Consider the following 23,299-nt stretch of genomic DNA (forward strand, 5'->3'; position numbering starts at 1 on the left):
CAAACCTGCAAATCCAACTGCAACGGTGGTGGAAGGCTGTTTTTGATTTAATCTAACAATAAGCAGTTAGATCAAATCTGAGTCAATCAGAACACCAAGGTTCTAGCGTTTTCCACCTGTTCTTTGATCACCTCCAGTTTAAGTCACTTATTATATAAAATTAAGAGGCTCTTAAACTACAACACAAACATGGAACAAGAACAAAAGAATAAATATTTACATGTTTATTTGTTTAATATAAAAAATATATAAAATATATCTGTGAAAGTCCAAATGATCTAAAACCAACTATTGAACATATATGTTTTTACATGTATAAGGTTTCACTTCTTAACAAAAAAAGTCTTGATTCTTCGGAAAAGCCTTCGAATCCTCTTCATCAAAGAACGTGTTTTTGCTCCACTTGAAGACTGATCCAGAACTTGATCATTTGTATGAGGAGTGGGAACAGAAACCAGGTCCACATCAGTTACAGGAGGGAGATCATGTGAAGCTTCTGCAACCAAGGCATCACAACTGATTGACGAGAGGGAAAGTTCTTCTTCTGGCAGAGTCACATAGAACAAATCCCAGGATGTAGCGGCCAAATTCAGTCTGTCACCATCGTTTGATTCTGTCACACAGGCTTGATCCAGAACAGACTCTTCACCAGATGCAGGGCAGGTTGTGTTATCAACCTGTGAGGAGGGTTGATAGTGTCTGCTGGTCTCCTGCTGGTTGAGGTGGGATGTGGTGAAGAAGTGGTGAACCTGAGCCTGACAGGGAGAGATCCTTTCATCTCCATCCAAGCGCAGGAGCTGCTTCAGCAGGTCGACAAAGGCTTTTCTGTCCTCAGCCTCACCACTTTCTTCTCCTGGATGAACCTGCATTTTAATACAAGACACTGGTTATTACACAAGCTCACACATCAGGCATATCAGTGAGTAGTTTATGGTCAGGATGTCTCACAAGCTTCATGGCAGTCAAGACTTAATAACAGGACAGTGAATAGATTTGGACACTGCATGAATTTACATCAGATCTTGTTTAAAGGAAATTTCTCATTCATCATGAATAGCATTTTCCAAATAAATGATCTAGAATATTTAAACAGTAATCTATGTCATCCATGTTTTAAGAGTTATTAAACTTAAAAACTTGCTTTTTTTAAAAATTGACAAAAAACAAATGTTTAAATAGAAAATGTTAATTCAAAACTTACATTAACCAGATCATCCAAAGAAGAGAACTCAACGAAACGTTGTTGCTCCTCAGGTACGATGTTGTTCGCAGCTTCATATTCCTCTGGTGTCTGGGAAAACAAGATGAGTGTCATGAAGTTCATTGTAAAGTTAAACTTTGGTGAACTCAGGTTTGCCGAAAAAAAAACTTCAGTTTTACCATCAATCGCCATTTTGGGCTTCCCTCAGCCTCACAAAAGAAGCTCCTGGTGTGAACCCCGGCCTGGAGCTGGTCGTCCTTTGGTAGACCAAGAAGCTCTGAAACACGCTTCATCATCTGATAATCGCAGGACACAGACAAGAGGTTTTCTCCAATGTAGAGGAATGTGAGCAAACAACCCAGGCCCCACACATCAATGGCCTCACTGAAGGGAAGGCCAATGGAGACTTCAGGAGCCCTGAGGAGCAAGGACAAGAGTTAAGAGTGAGAATCTGTGACCAACAAATCAATACAATACAATACAGGTTTGTCATAACCACAGCTAAGCCATGTGAGGAGAAATCCTCCTACCTGTATCCTAGAGGCTGAATGTCAAGGCCAGGCTCCATGCTGGAAGTTGTAATAGCCAGACCAAAGTCGATTAGTTTGACTTTCAATGGCTGGATCTTCCCACTGACCACCATGACATTGTCAGGTTTTATGTCAGTGTGAATGATTCCAAGGTCTTTCAGGGAATCTAAAGCCACCAGCAGCTGCAGAAACAAGATCAGAAGACACAGGATTAGAATAAACATTGTCTGTTTGCTGTATAGGCTTTACACCAATCTGATTGGCCTTTCACCAACCAATAAGAAAGGGTTTGAAAATACATCATTTCCGCTACTTGACTTCCGTCATAGTCTAAGTAGAAGTAGAAGTAACCCTAACCCTAACCTAACCCTTTTGCTGCTGGTCAGATGAAATACCGATCAAGACCAGACGTTAAGTTACAATTAAAAAATGAATGAGAAGAAGGGGGTGTATCTGCCTTTAAAGGGGGTGTACCCGCTTACAAACCAAAACGCCCCTTTTTGCTGCTGGTCGGATGATATTGCATTAATTTGTGGTTAAAAGGTCACACACACACACACACACACACACACACACACACACACACACACAACAAATGTTATAAACCATACCTGCTCAGCAATAGAACAGATTTCAGTCAGACTCAGGTACTCCCACTCTCGGTTTTCCATTAGAGTGTAAAGGTCGACGTCCAGAATCTCAAATACCAGGCAGTTGTAGTTCATGTACACAAAATGCTCATAAAATTTGAGCAAATTTGTGTGGTCAGCATCAAGGACACTGATTAACTTCAGCATGGAAATCTGTAAAAAAAAAAAATAGAAAAAAGAAGAAGAATCCACAGTTTGATTTAAAATACATCATCTGGTTCCAACAGGTCTTTGATAATCTTATATTGTTATTTTGCAAATATCAAAAAAGTGCAAATGGTAACAAAGTTTGTTTTCAATGTTGAATTAGATATGAATAAATATATAAAGTAATAGGTACAAAAGTTATATAAATCAGCTTTACATTTACATGTATATTGATATGATATGTACATGGAATATTAGGTTATGAATAAATAAAAATAGATATGTTTATTCCCAAAATTGCATTGAAGAGAACAGAAGTCCTGAAATGTACATTGCTATGTTGAAGTAATTACACATTAATAACAAAAAATATTCTTCATAGAGTTTAGAAGTAGCAGAACCTGAGCCCTCAAATATGATAGAAGGTACAAACAAGTACCTCATGCTCAAGATCTTCTTCAAAGCCCTCCTTGATTATTTTTACAGCCACCGTCTCATTGTTGCTGAGGTTCTGGCACTTGACCACCTTCCCAAAGTTGCCTTCACCAACACACTCCAGGATGGAGTAATCCACAGTGCTGCTGTGGAGAACCTGAAGTTCAGCTGCTGCAGTAGAAAGAAAGAACAGAGGGTGAGTATAGACTAGTTCAGTCTGTGTATGTGTCTGTAGTGGACAACATATTTTCTCCATAATTGTATTGTGGTTTCCACAGTCAGTGATGGTTTGAGGTGCCATGTCATGTGCTGGTGTTGGTCTACTGTGTTTCCTTAGGTCCAAGATCAACGCAGCCGTCGACCAGGAAGTTTAGAGCACTTCATGCTTCCTGCTGCTGACCAACTTTATGAAGATGCAGATTTCATTTTCCAACAGGACTTGGTACCTGGAAGGGACTCAATGCAACTCATACAACAGTTAGTCATTTGATTGGAAAAGAGACGTCACATTCCATGAGTGCTGATCAGGGTTGGGGTCAATTCAAATTGTAATCGTGTAATTGATAATTAAGTACAATTTTGGTGTAATTATAATTGTAATCGCATTTGAAAAATTATGTTGCTGTTGTAAGAGTAATTAAACTGTAATTGAATTCAGAAAATTTAATTTTGTAATTGTAATTACCATGTAAATTCTATAAAAATTGTCAATTATAATTTTACACAAAAATTAAAGAACCATGTTACAGTTTTATGCACAGTTTTACACATATGTAGTTAACAATTATTAAAATATTTTTCAAATCCAGCTTTTCCACATTTTACCATTAAAAAAATATAAAAATTGAGGGGTACACTGACACATAAAAGGCTCAGATGCCCACAACAAAAATATTAGAACTTATATTTTCATTGATTAGGAAGCCTAACAATGTAACCAATGGATAGGAAATAAATTAGATGATAGAAATTAATTTTTAGTGTGTTTTAACTGGTTTAGGACCTGTTATCGTAAGAGATGCTAACAGAAAGCTAACACAAGAGGTAGGTTCAATGTTATTAGGTTATTTATTTCAAGCTCAGTAATTGTGATTGGACTTTAGTAATTGAAAACACAATTGTAATTGACTTTCTGAGGATAAAAAATAATTGTCATTTAATTGTGATTGGGAAAAAATACTGCTCACTGTTATCTTAATTTAATTGTAATTGAACATGGGTAATTGAAAACGTAATTGCTGCTATAGATCAACAACAGCACTGGGACTTTATACAGACATTAGTCAACGGTCAGTTAGGAAACGTTTATGTGTTGCCTGGCAACAGCTAATATCACACTTGAGGTGGTGCTGTTGGGTTAAATATCAGCACTGGTATGATTATCAGAATCAGAATCAGAATTCCTTCATTAATCCCAGGGGGAAATTACTTTTGTTACAGCCACTCAAGAAATAATCACAAATAAAAGAATAAACGTTAGAAAGAATAAACGTTAAATACGTGTATAGAGTAATTAAGTAAAAGACTGTTAAAAATAAGGATTAGATAGATACAGATATTTACAACAATCAAATCTACACCAGTGCTGATATTTCAGCACACCAGCACTCCCTCTGGTGTGATATTGCTTAATTATCCATCTCAGGAATAAAATACAGGAACTATTTTTCTGAGGAGACATAAATACTTGCTGCTACACCACTGTAATAACACACTTTCCAGTCTAAAGGCCCTCTCTAAAGTATAAAAGCCCTGTTTGTCATTGAGTCTTTCTTACTTGCAGCAGCTGAAGTTCCAGAGAACAGAAATTTGGACATTTTCCACTCAGATGCTTTAAAAGTCACATAAACAGTTGTCTTCACAATGCTCACTAACTGCAACTGCTCTGTCTTCACTGACAGCTCGCTTTCATCTCATACCTGCTCCTGATTGGTTGAGGACGTAGTGCCCTCTGCAGCCAATCAGATACGACTTCTCATCGGTTAAAAAACACTAACGTTGTGATGGAGAAGCCCTATGCTAATGACCTAATGCCCCGTCCTGAAGTGCATACGATATAGTAGGTGTAATGTAGTGACATCTATCTGTGTTTATTTACCGTTTATTCTCGTTCTAATTCAATAATCTAACCAAATACACATAGGCGAAGGCTTTAGTTCTTTTCTCCTCCAGTAGAGGGCAGTAGTGCAACCTCAGGTTAAATCAGAGAAACAGTAGAAGAAGAAAAAGGAGGCGGAGCTTGAGGTTTGAAATTCTCGGGTCTTGACAAACTGGAGTGAAAAGACTTAATAATATGGAGGATCAAACCTGAAAAAAGTATAAATAAATAATAGTATAAATAAATTTAAGACATTTAATTATTTATGTTCTATTTATTTAACAGTTTTTTTCGTTTTATTCACTTATTCACCCATTTATTTATTCATTATTGTATATATTTATTCCAATATTTATTTATACATTTATTTAAGTATTTACAATTTTGGCAGGTTTGGTCCTCCATAGAATAACTCAGACAATTAAAGTTATGATGTTGATGTTTAAAAAAATGTGTGATGTAAAGTTCATGCACTATTAAAAAAAAAAAAAAAAAATACAAATAATAATAATAATATATATATATATACTATATATATATATATATATATATATACTGTATATATATATATATATTAGTGTTGTGGTGGTCAAGACCGGTCTTGGTCTCGAGACCAAATTTTAAAGGTCTTGGTCTTGTCTCGGACTCTGAAGCATTTTGACTCGGTCTTGTCTTGGACTCGGGATTTTCCGTCAAGACCGTTCTAGACCAGCACTAATTCCTGCTATTTTTAAACTTTTTTATAATGTGATAATAACACGGAGAAGAACTGGATAAAATAATCCTTTATTCATTATTTAATCCACCCCGTATAATGACCACAACCTTCCTTAATGTGACTGAGTGACACACTCATACGTGTGGCTACGGTGTCAGTTTGGACCGCGGAGCGCAAGGGAGATATGAACTAATCACCGGTAAAAATCCCAGTAAAACTCCAGAAAACAATCACCAGTAATAAATATTATCTCTCTGGTAAAGACAGTAGCTCTAATAACTGGTAAAATGATAAACTGATGATATTACAGCCTGTGAAGGCTGGATAGGGGACGCACTTACTCTGCTTCTGGGTCCTAGTGCCAGCCGAGCGGTGAAGCCTGTTCCGTTTACCGTGTTTACTGAGGTCCGTGTGTGTTTAATAAGTCTGTGTGTGTTTAATAAGTCCGTGTGTGTTTAATAAGTCTGTGTGTGTTTAATAAGTCTGTGTGTGTTTAATAAGTCTGTGTGTGTCCATGTGAAAGTCTGCATGTTTATGCATCTGTCCATCCACTCTTTTCATTATATCCATGTCTTTTAAGGCTTTATTACATAATGTCGGCTGTAGTCCGGGCCGCCGCCATCTTGGTTTATGTCGTCACCAGTTGCACTAGCCCAGAATGACTTAAATAACTGTAAAGAGGTCTTATATTAGTCTATTTTCTTTTTAAAGTGGTGTTTTTTGTGTGTATTTAGACTCCAATTACATTTATGTATATAATATGTTCCCCACAATATAAACAGGTTCACAGTATAATTATTTTTTATAGTTTCTGTTTCCACTGTATCCAGAATAATAATAATAATTCTCAACAAGAACTATTGATTGATTTGTCACATGACTGTTCCAGGGTTTGAGTTTGTTTTATTTAGTTTCACATCTACCTGTAGCTCTATGTTTTTTACACTGATGACAACTTGTTTGTAGATTTATTTCAGAAAGTTTCACTTTTACAGTTACAGTTGGAAACCTTTGTTAATTGAATATCCTAGTTATATTACAGTAACCATATTAAACTATATCAACTAAGTGAATTAATAAAATAACCTGTGTAAAGGCTTTTTCAAACTAAAAAATTATCTTGTGAACTCTGTGACCTGTTGACCTGCACAACTCAAAGAATCAGAATCAAGAATCATTATTTCTTGGCAGTAATGCTTTTAAACACTTGCTGTACATTCAGCTGACATAAAAATCTTGTTTTCAAATATGTAGAATAATTGTGAATTTATCAGTAGCAGTAGTAGTTTTAATATTTTAGTAAATTTTTTGCAGGCACCTTTTTTGTCCATCAAATGTATTTAAAATAAACTAAAATTAAAGAGAGAATGTTATTTAACTGTTGAATCTTGTCATAATTTTATTTATTTATATATTTTTTTAAATTGAAAAAAATGGTCTCGGTTTGTCTCGGTCTTGGTCTTGACTCGGTCTCGGCTCCCGAAAGTCTTGGTCTTGTCTTGGTCTCGGTGCATTCTGGTCTCGGGCAAGTCTTGGTCTCGGATAGTGTGGTCTTGAACACAACACTAACTACAACTTCATTTTTTAATTTTTTTAAACACAAACACAGAAAGCATTAATGTACACACATTTCACATGTGTTTTCTAAGTATATGAATATAATAAAAGCAAACAACAGTCAGCAGATATATGTTGCACAGGGTTCCAACGTTTTGCAAATATTCCTTTTTGAATCCTCAAGAAATGTTATTGGCTCCATTTGACAAAAATCCCAAACCTTCTGAATCCAAACATTGTACGATGGTGGGTGTGGTTTGAACCAGTTAATAGTGATGCATTTTTATGCAGCAGTGAGCAGTATGTTTAGCAGGTAATTTCACATCTAAAAAAGGCAAATTTTGTAGAGAATCTGCACACAAACTATTTTCTATGTCCAACCAACGAGTAAACGTGTCATTTCTGATCCAAACCAACAGAGGCCTCATCTGGGCTGCCAAAAGATATAATGTGAGGTTTGGAAGGTTAAGACCACTATCTGATTTGGCTAATTGATGGGTTTTAAGTCTGATTCTGAGAATTTTCTTTTGCCATATATATGTCCTGATATCAATTTTTGAAGGTGGTCAAAGGTTTGTTTAGAAATTTCCACTGGTAACGTGAAATAAATAAAGAAGGCGGGGCAAGACATTCATTCGCACAGTTGGAGAGAGAACCATTGTTAAAAATTGCTGCCCATATTCTTAATTATCGTATTGTAATTTACTTTAAATAAATCGTTTAAGGATCAGGTTTGTAATAATGTGTTACAAATATAGAGTAGCCAGGATTAGTGACACCTCAGATATGTTTATACTGCATTTTATCTGAACTAGATTTATATTTGGGAGTTAAAGTATAGAATACAATTGTTTGATATTCATTGTTTGATGTGTTAATTTGAAAAAAGATTAAAAAAAAAGAAACGTTTTTTTTTTTTATATACAAATTGCTAGACATTTTGAAAGACCTCACATGGGGTCATGACCCCAAGGTTGAAAACCACTGGTGTAAAGGTTAGTCAAGGCCTGCTCAAAGCAGCTAAGAGACTGTACGTGCATTTTAAAGGCAATATGAAATGAATTTAGAAGTTCAAAATGTGGTGATCTACGTGAGCCTTAGCGTTATGAATGTGAGGTTTCTAGCCTGTATTAGCTGATAGATGTTCCTCAGACACTAGATTAAAAGATAGGTGAACAATATTTTAAACTGGGCTGATGTCTCCACCATTCTGTGTTGATTCTTTGGTTTTTCCATCCTGTAGAAGAAAAATCAACATAATTGTCAAAAAAGTAAATTTATTTATAAAGTGCTTTTTGCAGATAAAATCACAAAGTGCTGTATAGAGCAGTGGAGAAATTAATACAACAGCTGCAACATCATAAAAGAATAATAAAACATGGGTACATTTACATCATAGGAGCAGCATTATGCAAGAATAAAAAAGTAACATCTCCAGGTTAAATGAATTCACCTTCTCATTGAAATTCAATGGGAAGGTGTGTCCTGCCAGTGAACATCGTCTGCCATCACTGACCTTGAGACCCGGTCCACTGGTTCCTCCATGTGGGTGGAGGACCACGAGGGTGAGGTCTTTTCCCATAGACTCGAGGTTTCTTCTCCTGTTTGAAGACTGGAGGCAGCAGTCTGCGAGCCTTCTCCTTCAGCTCCTCCAGGAGAACGTGGGCCTCCTCCTGCTGCAGCTCCACATACAACAGCTCCTCCAGCAGCTCGGCCTGCAGCTCAGGAAGACTACAGCTCACTGCAGGAAGCAACAACAGAAGACAGTCAGAGTTTCCAGTACTGGCTACAGGATATCGATTTGAGGATAGAAAAATTATGTCAGGGGCGTCAAACTCATTTTAGTTCAAGGGCTAAATACAGAGCAGTTAATCTCAAGTGGGCCACAGATTTTAGGCAATAAATTAGTACTGTATTTATTATTGTGCTGTAGTTTGCACTTCCATGAATTAATAAATGATAAAATATGTACAGCACTGATACTATCAAAACATTAAGTGACAGATATCAGTCCCTGCAGAATCTTCACTTTCATGTTATTTGATTTTTGTGACCCATTTTTATGTCATTTGGGGAAATTTTGAGCAACAATTTGAAGAAAATTTCAGAATTTTGGAAAAATTGAGAGTTCAACTCATTTTAGTTCAGGGACCAAATATGAACCAGTTTGAATCTCAAATGGGCCACAGAACATAGAAATAAAACAAGCAATTTTATCATCCTCCTTCCCTAGTTTGCACTTCCAAGTACAATAGTATTTAAAGTGTGTACGGCACTGACAATAAGTGCAGTCAATATATTAAAAATATTGTGCGATTAATTAATCAGGCTCTGTGATTAATGAATCTCTTTTTTAATCTCACCCAAAAAAGGCTGAGAAAACACCCTCAACTTGAGGTATATTACTGTGGCAGATTGAAATATTTATGTATAACAAAGTGGCTTAATAAAGTCATTTATTGTTTGTCTTTAACTGACTTGAACCATTTCCATTCCTCTGTATTGAGACTAGACCGTCACCCAACAGCTGCTGAGACCTTTAGTTTAGACCATCAGGGGAATTATTGATGTGTGCTTTAGTCAATCTACAAATAATGAAAAATAGAAATGAAATAAAACATCAGGTCCATATGTCGTGCTATATAACTTAGCACATCATAAACAGTAAGAACCACTTTCTGAGCAATACAATTTATGAACACCAAACTTGTTGCTTTTTCTCTCCTTCAGAAAATATAAAATAAATAAAACAGACCCATCCATCACAGTGCTGTAAATTAAACAAAATAAAGTACTGTAATAACATCAAGCAATCACTTCTAGTAGTAGTAGTAGCAGCCCCGCATACCTCCTCTACCACAGAGACTGTCCATTACAATCATCTATCCACTGACTTTGTTCATTTGTTTCTCATGGATTTATTCATTCTGGCTCTGAACCCTGTCATCTTGTCCAGTATGGATTGTATGGGCCACTCTGTCTGCTTGGTCTAGTGTAGTGTCCAAAGAGCCGCTGTCCATGCTAGCTGCTACATAGTTAGCATTGAGGTGGAAAAGCTCCGCTGGAGGCTAGACGATCTCTGGTGATCCACAAACTCTTTCTTGGACAATTTGCACAAAACTGGGCTTTAATTTTCCATCCGGTGTTTTTTTTAACTAAATGAATGCCCACAAAGACTTTTCCTCAGGTTCTACTGTTGTAGCCGGTGCCTCAGTATTATAGGCAAGGGCATAACGTTTGTTTGAATATTGGGGGGTGGAGAATTAATCCCCTCTGGGGGTCGAAAACTACAATATCGCAAATATTGATATATACAATATACACTACCAGTCAAAAGTTTTAGAACACCACACTTTTTCTAGTTTTATACTGAAAAATATTCAGTTTATTGTGTCATTGCACACTGAAATGAAAGCATAGAAGAAATAAGCAGTTTAAGTTGAAAAATAAATCTAAAGACAAAAATGTATTCTAAACTTTTGACTCATCAAAGTCGCCACCTTTGGCAGATACAACAGCTGAACACACTCGTGGCATTCATTTAATAAAGTTGGAACACCTGTAGGAATAGAGTAGCACCAGTTTATAAGGCTGATTCAACCTTCATTTCTGCAGAACAGCTTTAAATTTTTAACCCACCTTGTGTTCTCTGAAAAAGGCCTATTTGTATAATTCTGAAATGTACATTATTTTTCAGTTTTGGGAAACCAAACCTTTCTTTTTAACCTTTGCACCATTTCAAGCTATTCATTGGACTTGCACGACTTGAATTGCAGTAAATAACTGTTCTAAAACTTTTGACCAGTAGAGTGTGTGTGTGTATGTACTGTATTTATATATATATATATATATATATATATATATATTATATATATATATATATATATATATATATAAATACCAATATCTGCAATATTGTAATTTTCTATATCCCCAAAAAAGAAAACTCAATATATCTTAAATGTGTATATGAAGCACATGTGTTTATTTTATTTTATCGTGTGGCCACACCAGCCTGTCATTGCCCGATCCCGTTAAATCTCAGAAGCTAAGCAGGTCTGGGCCTGGTTAGTAGTTGGATGGGAGATCACTGAGAATTCCAGGTGCCACAGTGGGGTGGCAGTCACCCAGTGGTATCTGTCATTGTGCCCTTGGGCAAGGCACTTCACCTACATTGCCTAGTATGAATGTAGTGTGTGAGTGAGTGTTGGTGATGGTCGGATAGGCCGATGGCGCACTATGGCAGCCTCGCTTCCATCAGTCTGCCCCAGGGCAGCTGTGGCTACAATAGTAGTTTACCACCACTAAGTGTGGAGTGAAAGAATAATGCCTTAATTCTGTAAAGCGACTTTGAGTGTCTATGATAAAGCGCTATATAAAACTGATGCATTATTATTATTATTATTATTATTATTATTTAACAGTTCATAAACGAGTCAACACATTGCATATTTAATTTCACGTTGCGTGTCTTTAAGTTAGACATTAACATTTTATTTTCATAAATATTTTCTTATAATTTTTCATGCTGACTCATGTGGTTCTCTGGTATTCACTAATGACTTATTAGACACATTTGTTACAGACTTTACATTCTGTAACACTTTATAAAGCAGTGTATATTTGTGGAGCTTGTGATTGGCTGATTTTTCATAGTGACATACGTGGTTCCTTCCTCTGTGGTAAACATTAAAATCTCAGTTATTAATCTAACAGAACGTGTAACTGTGTCCCATCCTGCTGCTCTTTAGGAAGATAAACTGTCATATTTTACAAGGTTTTTACACCAGTTCTTTGTTTTTTTTTTCACAGGAACGTCTTCATTCATCATCTCTTGTTGTTTCCAGGTTTGTTCCCTAATCTAACTAATCTAATCTAGCGAGTGACAGCATTCAGTTTAGACATGCAGAGGGATGTTTTCTTTTTATTTTAATTATTACTACATTAAAATATGGGATATTTTTGGGAAAATACTAGTACGGTATGATGGCTGGAAAGAGGGGTAAAATACGGGAGTTTCCTGGCCAAAACTGGAGACTTGACAGGCAGGTATGACGATTAATGAGGATGAAAGGAGGAGGGGTGGGCGAACGCTTCGTATGTGGGGATGGAAGCTACCAAGTGTGCAGCTGGAAAGGAGTGTGTCATATAAATGTGTTACTTATTTTGTCATTAAGAGGTTGTAAAATACATCACACATCAACTGTTTTGGAATTTATGTCTGCACAAAAATATTGTGGGGGGGTTAAATTAGTCAGGTCTGAATATCGGGGGGGTTGTAACCCCTCTATCCCGCCCGCATTTTACACCTATGATTATGGGTATACCGTATACGCGTTCAATGAGAAAGGTTCCGTGCTTTTTGGGGTGCAAAAAAAAAGCAGCGATTAACACAATTAATATTTTTAGTGCGTTATTTTTTTCCTGTAACTGATCAATCGCAATTAATGCGTTAAAGTGACAGCTCTATTGACAATATCTGAGCAATAAGTGACACATCCCTGCAGGATCTTTACTTAAATTTCCTTGATTTTGTGACCAACTTTTGGGGAATAATTTGAGGAAAATTGTAGGATTTTGTCAGAATTGAGAGTATTTACAATAATTTGAAAATACAAATGACTTCCATCATGTGAAGTGTGGGGGAAATGTGAGCCCTGCTAATATTGTGGAGTTTCATTGATTTAAAAAGAAATAATTTAGAGATTTCTACAAATGAATTAGTTGGTCATTTACACAATGATTCATGGTTTCTGACGTTTTTGCTTGCTGCTGTGGGCCGAATTAGATGCTATAAAGGGCCAGATTTGGCCCCCAGGCCTCGAGTTTGACACGAGTGCATTACGTGCACCAGGATTTAGAGGTAAAATAACAAGATGAATGATGACCCTTAATAAAGAAAACTGACAAAAACCAAGAAACCACTGAATTTTTTAGATAAATGAAGTTCTGATGTAAATTGTTCATTCCCTGCTAAGCACTTGAATGAATTTTTATGGCACTTAATGTGTCTAACTTTTGAATGTTACATTTTAAATGATTTGTGTATTGTCCAAAACGGTTCTCTCTTGAAAATGAGTCTTAATAATATTACCTGTATATTTCTACAGGTAATAAAAGGTTACAAATAAGGCTATTAAGTTTGACCTTGTAGTTTAAGCAGGGCAATCTCAGGGATGTTCTCTCCATCACTGTTCTGGTGCTGCAGCAGACGTCGTTTCCACTCATGTAGTGAAGGGAAGATGACGACCACCCGCCGCCTGAACCCAGCAAACAGCTGAAGCTTGTGGTGGCGTGCAGAGAACAGGACGTTGCACTGGAAACAAGGAGATTTGAATACAATTCAGTTTAGTGAAAATATTGGCTTGGATTTATGTAGCGCTTCTCATGACACTCAAAACGCCTTACAGAAACCATTATTCCAGAAGTGTCGAACACATCTTAGTTTGAGGGCCACATACGACCCAGATTGATCTCAGAATCAGAAAAACTTTCATCATCCCCGTAGGGCAATTAGAAGGCAAAGAGCGGCATATAAAGAAAGAAAATTGAGGAAAAATAACAATAATGATTTCAATGAAAACAGCACTGCTAATAATAATAATAACAATGAAAATGATTAACAATGGTAATAATAACAATAATAATAACTAGAAAAGCACTATTTCATTTAAATGGTGCCACATTTAATATTTTTAAGATTTGTCACAAACATAAAGAGTACAGCACGAGTACCGGTCGGGACATGCGCACAATGCACTTCCCTATCACTACTACATTACCCATAAGCCACCGCGCTTAAAGGAGCAGGCTCAGGCACATCTCACATCCACCCATATTGTAATTTCCACAAGTGGTATTTTCTCATTTTTGGTAATCCAGAACGTCACCAAAATGTTATCACCTGTTCCTTGTCCCGTTATCAACATTTCTTTAAATTGTATCCACATGCATTTTTGCATTGTTTAGTCTGGACTTAAGCGCTTTTTTGCGTGCCTGCAGTTACGCACTTCTCTCCTACACATATTTCACCGGTATAGGCTGCTGACACGCCCACCACGCTTAAGGAGCCAAAAAGCGCGTATGTGTGAATGAAGGTGTCCTGAAGGAAAGGAGGTGGTGATGTCATTTTTTTTGGGCTGTCTAGAAATCACGGAACCTGGAGTTTTCCCAACGCTTGTAAATGTAATTTAAATACGTGAAAAAAGTTCACTTTTAATTTGAAACGCCTTCACTGATAAACAATATAACAGGTTGACTTGATAAGATTACTGATCAGATTATTGCAGTGTGACTGAGTCACAGTAAAATATCTCTCCTTCATCATCATCATCATCATCATTATCGTAAAGCTAAACCAAATTAGATAAGAGGAAATATCGCGGCCGCAGAGCATCCTGCTTTACTACAGAGGGGTGTTTGCAGTGAAACAGAACTATTGGCTTCCATAATACGCAGTTTTAAATATAAATTGTTTAAAGCGACCTGAGCTAAACCTCATTAATATATGTGAGAACAGTTTGTGTTCATCCTCATCTGCATATGACAGTTTGTTTCACTCTGAAGTGGATCAAACTGTGACTTTACGTTGGACATAGCATGAAAATAGTTGAATCACTGTGACCAACGTGGACAGAAGTTTGTGTCTGTCAATTTTAATTAATCGTGCAGCAGATTGCAGTGATTATAGCTGCTGCTGTGCAACGCACAAGTCTGTGTGGCTTCAAATGTAACTAAGTCCATATTTCTAGTGCAATATAATGTTTCACCTTATTGTGGCGCTGCATTTATTCCAGGTTTAGAATCGCTTAACAGGAAAAGGACTTACGCACACTGGAGAATGCGCGTTAAGCCATATTTGAATGGGAACGCCCACATTGCATAACTGGGATGAAGGCAGGTAGTGACTGAATTAAGTACAGGGGGAGATTAGCACACAGCCAAAAACAGCGCCGCTGCGTGTCTTTTTGGACTTACGCACATGGGAGAATAGATCCCTTTATGCACATTCTCATTTACTTTAGTTTTATGTTATTTCTGTAAACATAATTTTAGGCCCGAGCACCACGAGCTGGCAAAGGGCCTCTTGCTCTCGTGGTAAGGGAAGCGGCGGAGCCTATGCAAACGCCACGTGCCCATTAGTGACCAGGGACCCTTGCCATGTCGTAGGCATGCCCCCGCGCTTTCCGAAAATGTATAATTCATAGGACTCAAAAAGGGGGAAACATTGTTGTTGGACTGAATTATTATTCTTTCTTTCTTTCCAGGTGTTAGAACCAACTCACCTACTTTTCACTCACTGAATCATTATGTAGAGTCTCAAAAATTCAAACAAAAATCAATCGCACGCCTCTCTGATTTCTGGCTATTTCTGATTTTAAAAATGCAAAAATTTGACGTAGTACGCCAAAAATGCATTACGAGATAGGAATTGCCAAAAAACTAAATTCATTGTAGAATCATGAAAATTGACACAGAAGTATACCCTGACAAGACAAGTAAAAAAATATTATTCAGACCACGCCAAAAAATACACAGGAAGTCCAGAATCTTGAATTGAAAATTGCAAAATTGCTATTTTCGCTCACGTTGTAATTTAACGCATTTGTCTGAGGGCGTATCACTGACGGGGTTCAAAAACGCTGGAGATCATCTAGAGAAGTGGGACACCAAAAGCTAACCATGGATTTTTGATAACTTTTACGGTGTTTCCAGGGTGGAGCCGTGAATTTTGGTAAAAAATGACACAATATAAATTTTTGGGAAAATGCTCCCATTTGCACATATGAACTCCAATTTGTGTCAAATGTCAATCAGTTGTTAAACCCTGGCCCTAAACCAGCTTAATGTGGAAAAACGGACATTGGCGTGTTGGCGTCCCCCACAGAGTGAAGACAATTTAATATGAGACAAATGTCCTATTTTAGCACATTTTTCCTCAGGCGTTTCACCGACAGGGCTCAAAGTTGCTGGAGATCATCTAGAGAAATGGTCCCATTTGCACATACGAAGTCGGCTTTGCCGTAAGTGGAGTTAGGTCTGTTTTAAGAATTTCTCCCCATATATTTTGGCCTCCATTTATTTGACAGTCTGAAAATTAAACCAACAGCAAATCAATACATTTAAATCAATTAATTAAATATAGTGATGCACCGAAATTCCAGCCACAAAAGATTTTTGTTTTTTGCCGAAACATTTTTCTCACCGGCTGTATTTAAACACATGTGCGCACTAAAGCATCTGAAGGAGAATGTAAGTGTGTTTATGTTTCTGTGTTACTTAGACACTACAGTTACTAGTGGTATAACAATACATCGATCCACATTGATACATCTATTAATTAATTAACAATCCAATTACATCAATGCAGAATGAAAACATCGATAAACATCACATCTTTAAGATACGCTTTTATTTTGAAATTCATGGCAAGCCGAAAGGGCCAAAAATTGCGTCTTCATGTAAAACACGCGCGTTTTGTCACAAAAGACGTGCGCGTAATACAAGCGCAACGTTGGAGAACGCACGTAAATAACACGCATATTTTCCTTATGGTAAATTATGGTAATAAATCCCACAAACTCCACTTTCCAAAAGCAGAGAATGATGATCAGAATGATCACTGATCCACAGACACTCAACACTACAAAATATAGTGTAAAGCTTTTGCCAAATATTCTGCTTGATTAGCCAATTACAAGACGTTTACCAAATTATCTGTCCATTAAATATATTATTTAACTGCAGTTATAGTTCTATTTTATTATAACTCAACAAATATACAAGTCATTTATATATCTATGATAACACATCATCTAACTTATTCAACCAAGCAGCCCAGGTGTAATGGTTAGGGCAGACCACTGGCATGTGAAGCTGTTTTTCTTGAGGCTGGTTCGAATCCCAGCTATGCAATAAGAATATTTTACAAACTTTTACTTTCAAACTCTATTATCAAAGTAATGTTGTTTTCTTCTGAAAAACAACAGCTTTGTGTTTTATTTAAATAATAATTAATAGACTCCTCTGTGGTAATAAATGTAGGCTATGTGAACAATAGACTATATATTCATGTGACGTCATGTGCTGCCATCTAGTGACATGAATTGAAATGGCCTTTTATACATTTATTTTAATTTAATTTAAGATTTATAAAATCTCTTGTCATTACATACAAAGTAGCAATAAAAAATGTTTTCTTACTTTACCATGACTTTATAAACAGTCAGTGGTCATATGTTAAGTCAGATGAGATATATAACAGCATAGTTCTGGTTATGTTCTGGGAATGCTCTTGAGCACCGTATTAATATTTTGACAAATTACAACCGCTATCTATAGACAATTTTCATTCATCCTCACATTTCTCCATAAGTTATCCTTAAGAAGTTCATCCACTCATTATCCATGTTTTTACAAAATAAAACTCCATATCCAAAACATCTAAATCTTAGAAAGTATAAAACAAATAACAAAAGGCAAATGCAAGTATTGTTTAATAACTATATATTTTGTTTATTCATTATTTGTTCAAATGAAAAGGTAATAAAAACAGGGAATCAATTATTTAACATTACTGTCCTTTTATTTTCCACTCTGAAACACTTCAAAGGCAAATAAACAAATTCATTATTATCTGTCAATTATTTAATGAAAATTAATTTTAGTTTTTTACTTAAGTACATATAAAAGCATGTACTTCTAGAGAGAGTTGCAACTTATTCTTCGTGGTACTTCTGGGTCTCTTTTTTTTTTATCTCTCAACAACCTGTGACGGATTATGTGCATGTGCGCAGCTGACGCAGAAGGAGAAGATGGAGGTAGCCACACACACACACACAGTATTTATAATTTAAAAAAAATACTAAATGAGTAAAATAAAACAAAACACTAAACAATATTTATAGAAAAAGTACACAAAACTACAACAGAAATGCAAAAAAATATACAAAAAGGCTCCAAAAACACACAAAATGACTCCAGAATCACACTACGATGGCAACAAAAAACAATAATTATACAAAAATGCACAAAAACACAACAAAGATACAAAAGTACACATAATGACTCCAAAAGACATACATTACAAAAAAAAATACATCAAATGAAAAAAATATAAAAATTAGTAAAAAAAAAAAACCTAACATTTATCAGGTGTGTGTCCCATAGAATTAAACCAGGGAAATCACACACACTATTTTACTTTGCACCCGCAAATAAACCCCTTTACAACACTACAGAGTATTGATTTAAATCATTGCAATTTTGTTCTGCTCAGGTCATTATTAATGTAAATATTCATATTTTTACTAATGCACCAAGATAAAGCTGTAGTTTCTACTATTTGCAACATTAGTTCTAATGAGAATGTCTTTCATATCCAAGTCAAATTAATACTGGGTGATCCATAACTGAATCAAAAATCAATCAAAAGTAAATCGAATCAAAAATCATGAATCGAATCGGGCCCTTGTGAATCGAATCAAATCGATTTGGGAAATTCTAATCAATACCCAGCCCTAGTATGTACTGTATGCGCATAAGCAGGGCTCTAGGGCTCTACACTAACTTTTCCAGAGGTGCAACTTTTTCAGTTGATCGCACCAGCACATAATTTCTTTTATATAATTTTAAAAGACATAACAAAAATGTTTTAAATAACAGTAAAGCAAAACAACAAGTTACATGTTTTATTTTGCAGAAATGCTGTCTTGAATTAATTTAACAGTAGCATAACTAACTTAGTATCTGCATTGCTTCACCCCATGGAATTAAATTCAGAGGCTCTTATAGTGGGGTCTCCTAACCCTCTTCCCCTGGTCAGGGGTCTGCAACCTTTACTCTACAAGGAAACATTTAACCTCATCTCACCAGGATTAAAGTCCTCCTGGAGCCAAAAAATACCTTCTCAATGAAGACAATACAGTGTATTAAATTATATACAGTTAAAATTAAATAGAATGTTTGATTTAATTTGATTAGATTTATATTGATCATGTAAATAACTTAAAAACAGTTTAAAATAAAATAAAATAAATTGACATCAAGAAATAAAACAGTATCTTGCATCTTCAAATTCTTACACATCTCAGTTTACAAGAACACAATGTTATATAAATAAGTTTTGTATTTGAAAGACTACAAAAAGTAATTTGAATTTTATAACATCATGTGATCAACACATGCTAATTACTCATTTCTTGCCACACATAAAACATACATATTTAACCTGCACATTGGTGGTTAAATGAATCTGTTCCCACACAATTAAAATCTCTATTTTCTTCCAGAATAGTGTTTTTGTTGGTGTAGTTTTCTTACCAGGGATTTAAAACTTAAGGTTAGTCACAGGAAAGTTGATGGTCTGTAGATGTTGCAGGAGGTGAAGTAGGAAGGTGCTGAGTCATTGCACAACATGATTTATTTTAAGTTAACAAATTGTTATATTTTGATTTTATTTGTCATTAATCATTAATAGCCTCTAAATAAAATAACTCTTCATTTCAACAGTTTTTTAAAGCTATAGGGAGCCATTGCAAAAAAGTCAAAGAGCCACAGGTTGCAGACCCCTGCACTGATAAAACCACAGCTGAACATCTGGCCTGGCATCATAGTCCATCAGTTCTGGCCCCTCCATGCTGATTCTGATGAGGTCCTCCTCTTTGGTGTGGAGTCATGTGTACGCTCTCCACTCGGGGCCCCACATGCACTCCGTCACTATGCACGGTGAGCTCAGCAGAAGAAGTTTCCTCCTTTTGGATTTTCACTCGCACAGATGCGACCAGACTAAATATTCACTCGCACACACTGGGAAAAATAGTCGCAGATGCAACCAATTTGGTCGCAGTCTCAAGCCCTGATAAGTTACGGTGGGTACCTCTCTTTTTGAGTGTGTGAATGTGAGTGAGTGCGGGTTAATGTGTGTGTGCATGCATATGTGAGTGTATGACTGTGTTATGTGTGGATGAATGAGTAATGCATTGTTTTGTATAAGTTGTTCTTTGATTTTTGTTTCAGGTGTCTGCGTGTATGTAGGGTTTGTTCTATGCTTAAAAATAAATAAAAATATCTATCCAAAAAACACAAAAAATTAATTAAAAGGACAGTAATGTTAAATAGTTGATTCCCTGTTTTTATTACCTTTTCATTTGAACAAATAATGAATAAACAAAATATATAGTTATTAAACAACACTTGCATTTGCCTTTTGTTATTTGTTTTATACTTTATAAGATTACTTTCTAAGATTTAGATGTTTTGGATATGGAGTTTTATTTTGTAAAAACATGGATAATGAGTGGATGAACTTCTCAAGGATTACTTATGGAGAAATGTGAGGATGAATGAAAATTGTCTATAGATAGCGGTTGTAATTTGTCAAAATATTAATACGGTGCTCAAGAGCATTCCCAGAACATAACCAGAACTATGCTGTTATATATCTCATCTGACTTAACATATGACCACTGACTGTTTATAAAGTCATGGTAAAGTAAGAAAACATTTTTTATTGCTACTTTGTATGTAATGACAAGAGATTTGATATATCTTAAATTAAAATAAATGTATAAAAGGCCATTTCAATTCATGTCACTAGATGGCAGCACATGACGTCACATGAATATATAGTCTATTGTTCACATAGCCTACATTTATTACCACAGAGGAGTCTATTAATTATTATTTAAATAAAACACACAAAGCTGTTGTTTTTCAGAAGAAAACAACATTACTTTGATAATAGAGTTTGAAAGTAAAAGTTTGTAAAATATTCTTATTGCATAGCTGGGATTCGAACCAGCCTCAAGAAAAACAGCTTCACATGCCAGTGGTCTGCCCTAACCATTACACCTTGGCTGCTTGGTTGAATAAGTTAGATGATGTGTTATCATAGATATATAAATGACTTGTATATTTGTTGAGTTATAATAAAATAGAACTATAACTGCAGTTAAATATTATATTTAATGGACAGATAATTTGGTAAACGTCTTGTAATTGGCTAATCAAGCAGAATATTTGGCAAAAGCTTTACACTATATTTTGTAGTGTTGAGTGTCTGTGGATCAGTGATCATTCTGATCAGTGATCATTCTCAATGGTCTGCTTTTGGAAGGTGGAGTTTGTGGGATTTATTACCATAGTTTACCAAAAGAAAAACAAGTTATTTACGTGCGTTCTCCAACGTTGCGCTTGTATTACACGCATGTCTTTTGTGACAAAACGTCTGCAGAAAAAAAAAGTGGACAGCAGGGATAAAATGTAATGAAATGTACCACATTTTGTTCCATCTAGAACTGCAAAATGTGAACATATTAGAAATGCTGATGGTCAATCCTGTGACAACGTGTCAGTGTCGCTATGGATAGATTCTTTCTGGGAGTCTCTTCTGCAATATAGTCCGTGTGGCTTAAATTGTAAATTTCCGGACTATAAGCCGCTACTTTGTAGTGACGCGGCTAAATTGTGGATTTTTTCCAGTTTTATGAGCTTCATGCCACCACAAAATCGAGCTCTGTCACATTAGACCAGGTGGAACAATGAAATTGTTAACATTAAATTGTTTTGGCTCGCACAGAATCATTCTGATCACTCATTTTGTCTTGATGCACACTGCCTCGTCATAGCAACGACACGGAGAGAGAGAGAGAAGAGAGAGAGAGAGAGAGAGAGAAAGAGAGAGAGAGAGAGAGAGAGAGATAAAAGTCAGCCAGTTTGTAATAGAAGAATAAACAGCATAAAGTTGTTAAATCACCACATTAGGTTTGTTCAGTGCTCTGGACTCTGAGGTTGATGGAGACGCTTCCGTAAGGAGGAAGAAGAGACAGAGCTCCGTCTCCTGTAAAAGTCAGCCAGTTTGGAATAGTAGCATAACAGCATGAAGTTACCAAATCACCACGTTGGATTTGTTCAGAAGCAATCGCGTCCGTATTCTGACTCAGAGTCCGACTCTCTGTGATCGCTCCGCGGTAGTTCACGGTAAGAAGAGCGGCTAAGTGGTGTATCAGTCTGGTTCCAGTAAAAAGTGACCATTAAAAGCTGTAAATGAACTGATATGTAGAGGTGGGGCAGTGAGGAGGAGACCTCATGGAGTAAAGGAAACTTATCAGTTGAAACACGGACACTTCTGTGAAACCTAACTTGAGTATAGCAGCCCGCCTACCTGCCCGTTCTGATTGGCCGAGTTGACTGAAGGGCACCCTCATCAGCTTCTGTTAGGCTACGGCATTTGTGTGGATTTTTCTTAAAAAATTGCTAAATTATTGTAATGCGGCCAATTAAACACTGCGTTTTATAGCCCGAAAATTACGGTAAGTCCATACTTCTAGTGCAATATAATGTTTCACGATACCGGGGCACTGCACTTCCAGGTTCAGAAGCACGTAAGAAGAAAAGAACTTAAGCAGACAGGAGAATGCGAAAAAGACCAGGTTTGAATGGGAACGCCCACATTTCAGGGCTGCTCCACCCAAAGTGCGTAACTGGGATGAAGGCGCGCAGCGACTAACTTAACTACAGGGGAAAACAGCGCCACTGCGCGGCTTTTTGGACTTACACGCATGGGAGAATAGAGCTCATTGTGTTTTAATGTGAGGACATGTTTAATTTTACTCTCTCCCAGCAGCTCGGTCTGTTAAAGGCAGAGGTGAATATTATGGATTTTAAGTACTCGCGTTACTGTAATTGAGCTGCTTTTTTAGGTACTTGTAATTTTGAGTATATTTCTAAATCAGTAATTTTACTTGTACTTAACTTTTAAAAGAAGTTAGGCAATTTGCTACATTTTTACACAACAATTACAGCGTAAATGTTTATTTATTGTTTTAAAATGATCAAAGGATATTGTGAAACTACAAAGTGCATCACATCATAGTCGACCAATCAGATTAAATGTAATGCACCGCGCAAAAACAGGATTGAATGGAGGTTATTTTCTCCATTTTAGAGTTCATAAATGTAGTT

The 23,299-nt window shown here is 36.2% G+C and overlaps 2 protein-coding genes and 1 pseudogene across 2 annotated transcripts in view; 1 reads left to right on the top strand and 2 right to left on the bottom strand.

Moving 5' to 3' along the window:
• Positions 1 to 323: 323 nt before the first annotated feature.
• LOC114471553 (homeodomain-interacting protein kinase 1-like) lies at positions 324 to 3,572 on the bottom strand. Its single transcript, XM_028460399.1, has 6 exons — positions 2,968 to 3,572; positions 2,322 to 2,534; positions 1,732 to 1,913; positions 1,381 to 1,618; positions 1,202 to 1,291; positions 324 to 863 (listed from the first exon to the last, which is right to left on the bottom strand). The coding sequence occupies exons 1-6, from the start codon at positions 3,262 to 3,264 to the stop codon at positions 324 to 326; spliced, it is 1,560 nt and encodes a 519-aa protein (XP_028316200.1). The 5' UTR covers positions 3,265 to 3,572.
• Positions 3,573 to 8,246: 4,674 nt separating this feature from the next.
• Positions 8,247 to 23,299, bottom strand: part of LOC114471227 (heterogeneous nuclear ribonucleoprotein U-like protein 2) — a 28,403-nt gene continuing 13,350 nt past the window's right edge. The window contains exons 8-10 of the mRNA XM_028459878.1: positions 13,484 to 13,652; positions 8,853 to 9,077; positions 8,247 to 8,573 (exon numbers count right to left, since the gene is read on the bottom strand). Coding sequence (XP_028315679.1) covers positions 8,497 to 8,573; positions 8,853 to 9,077; positions 13,484 to 13,652 — 471 coding nt within the window. The 3' untranslated portion in view covers positions 8,247 to 8,496. The remainder of the gene's footprint in view (positions 8,574 to 8,852; positions 9,078 to 13,483; positions 13,653 to 23,299) is intronic.
• Positions 11,334 to 11,451, top strand: LOC114471704 (uncharacterized; annotated as a pseudogene).

The sequence above is a fragment of the Gouania willdenowi genome, chromosome 10, assembly GCF_900634775.1.
Source record: "Gouania willdenowi chromosome 10, fGouWil2.1, whole genome shotgun sequence".
In the NCBI taxonomy this organism is placed as follows: Eukaryota; Metazoa; Chordata; class Actinopteri; order Blenniiformes; family Gobiesocidae; genus Gouania; species Gouania willdenowi.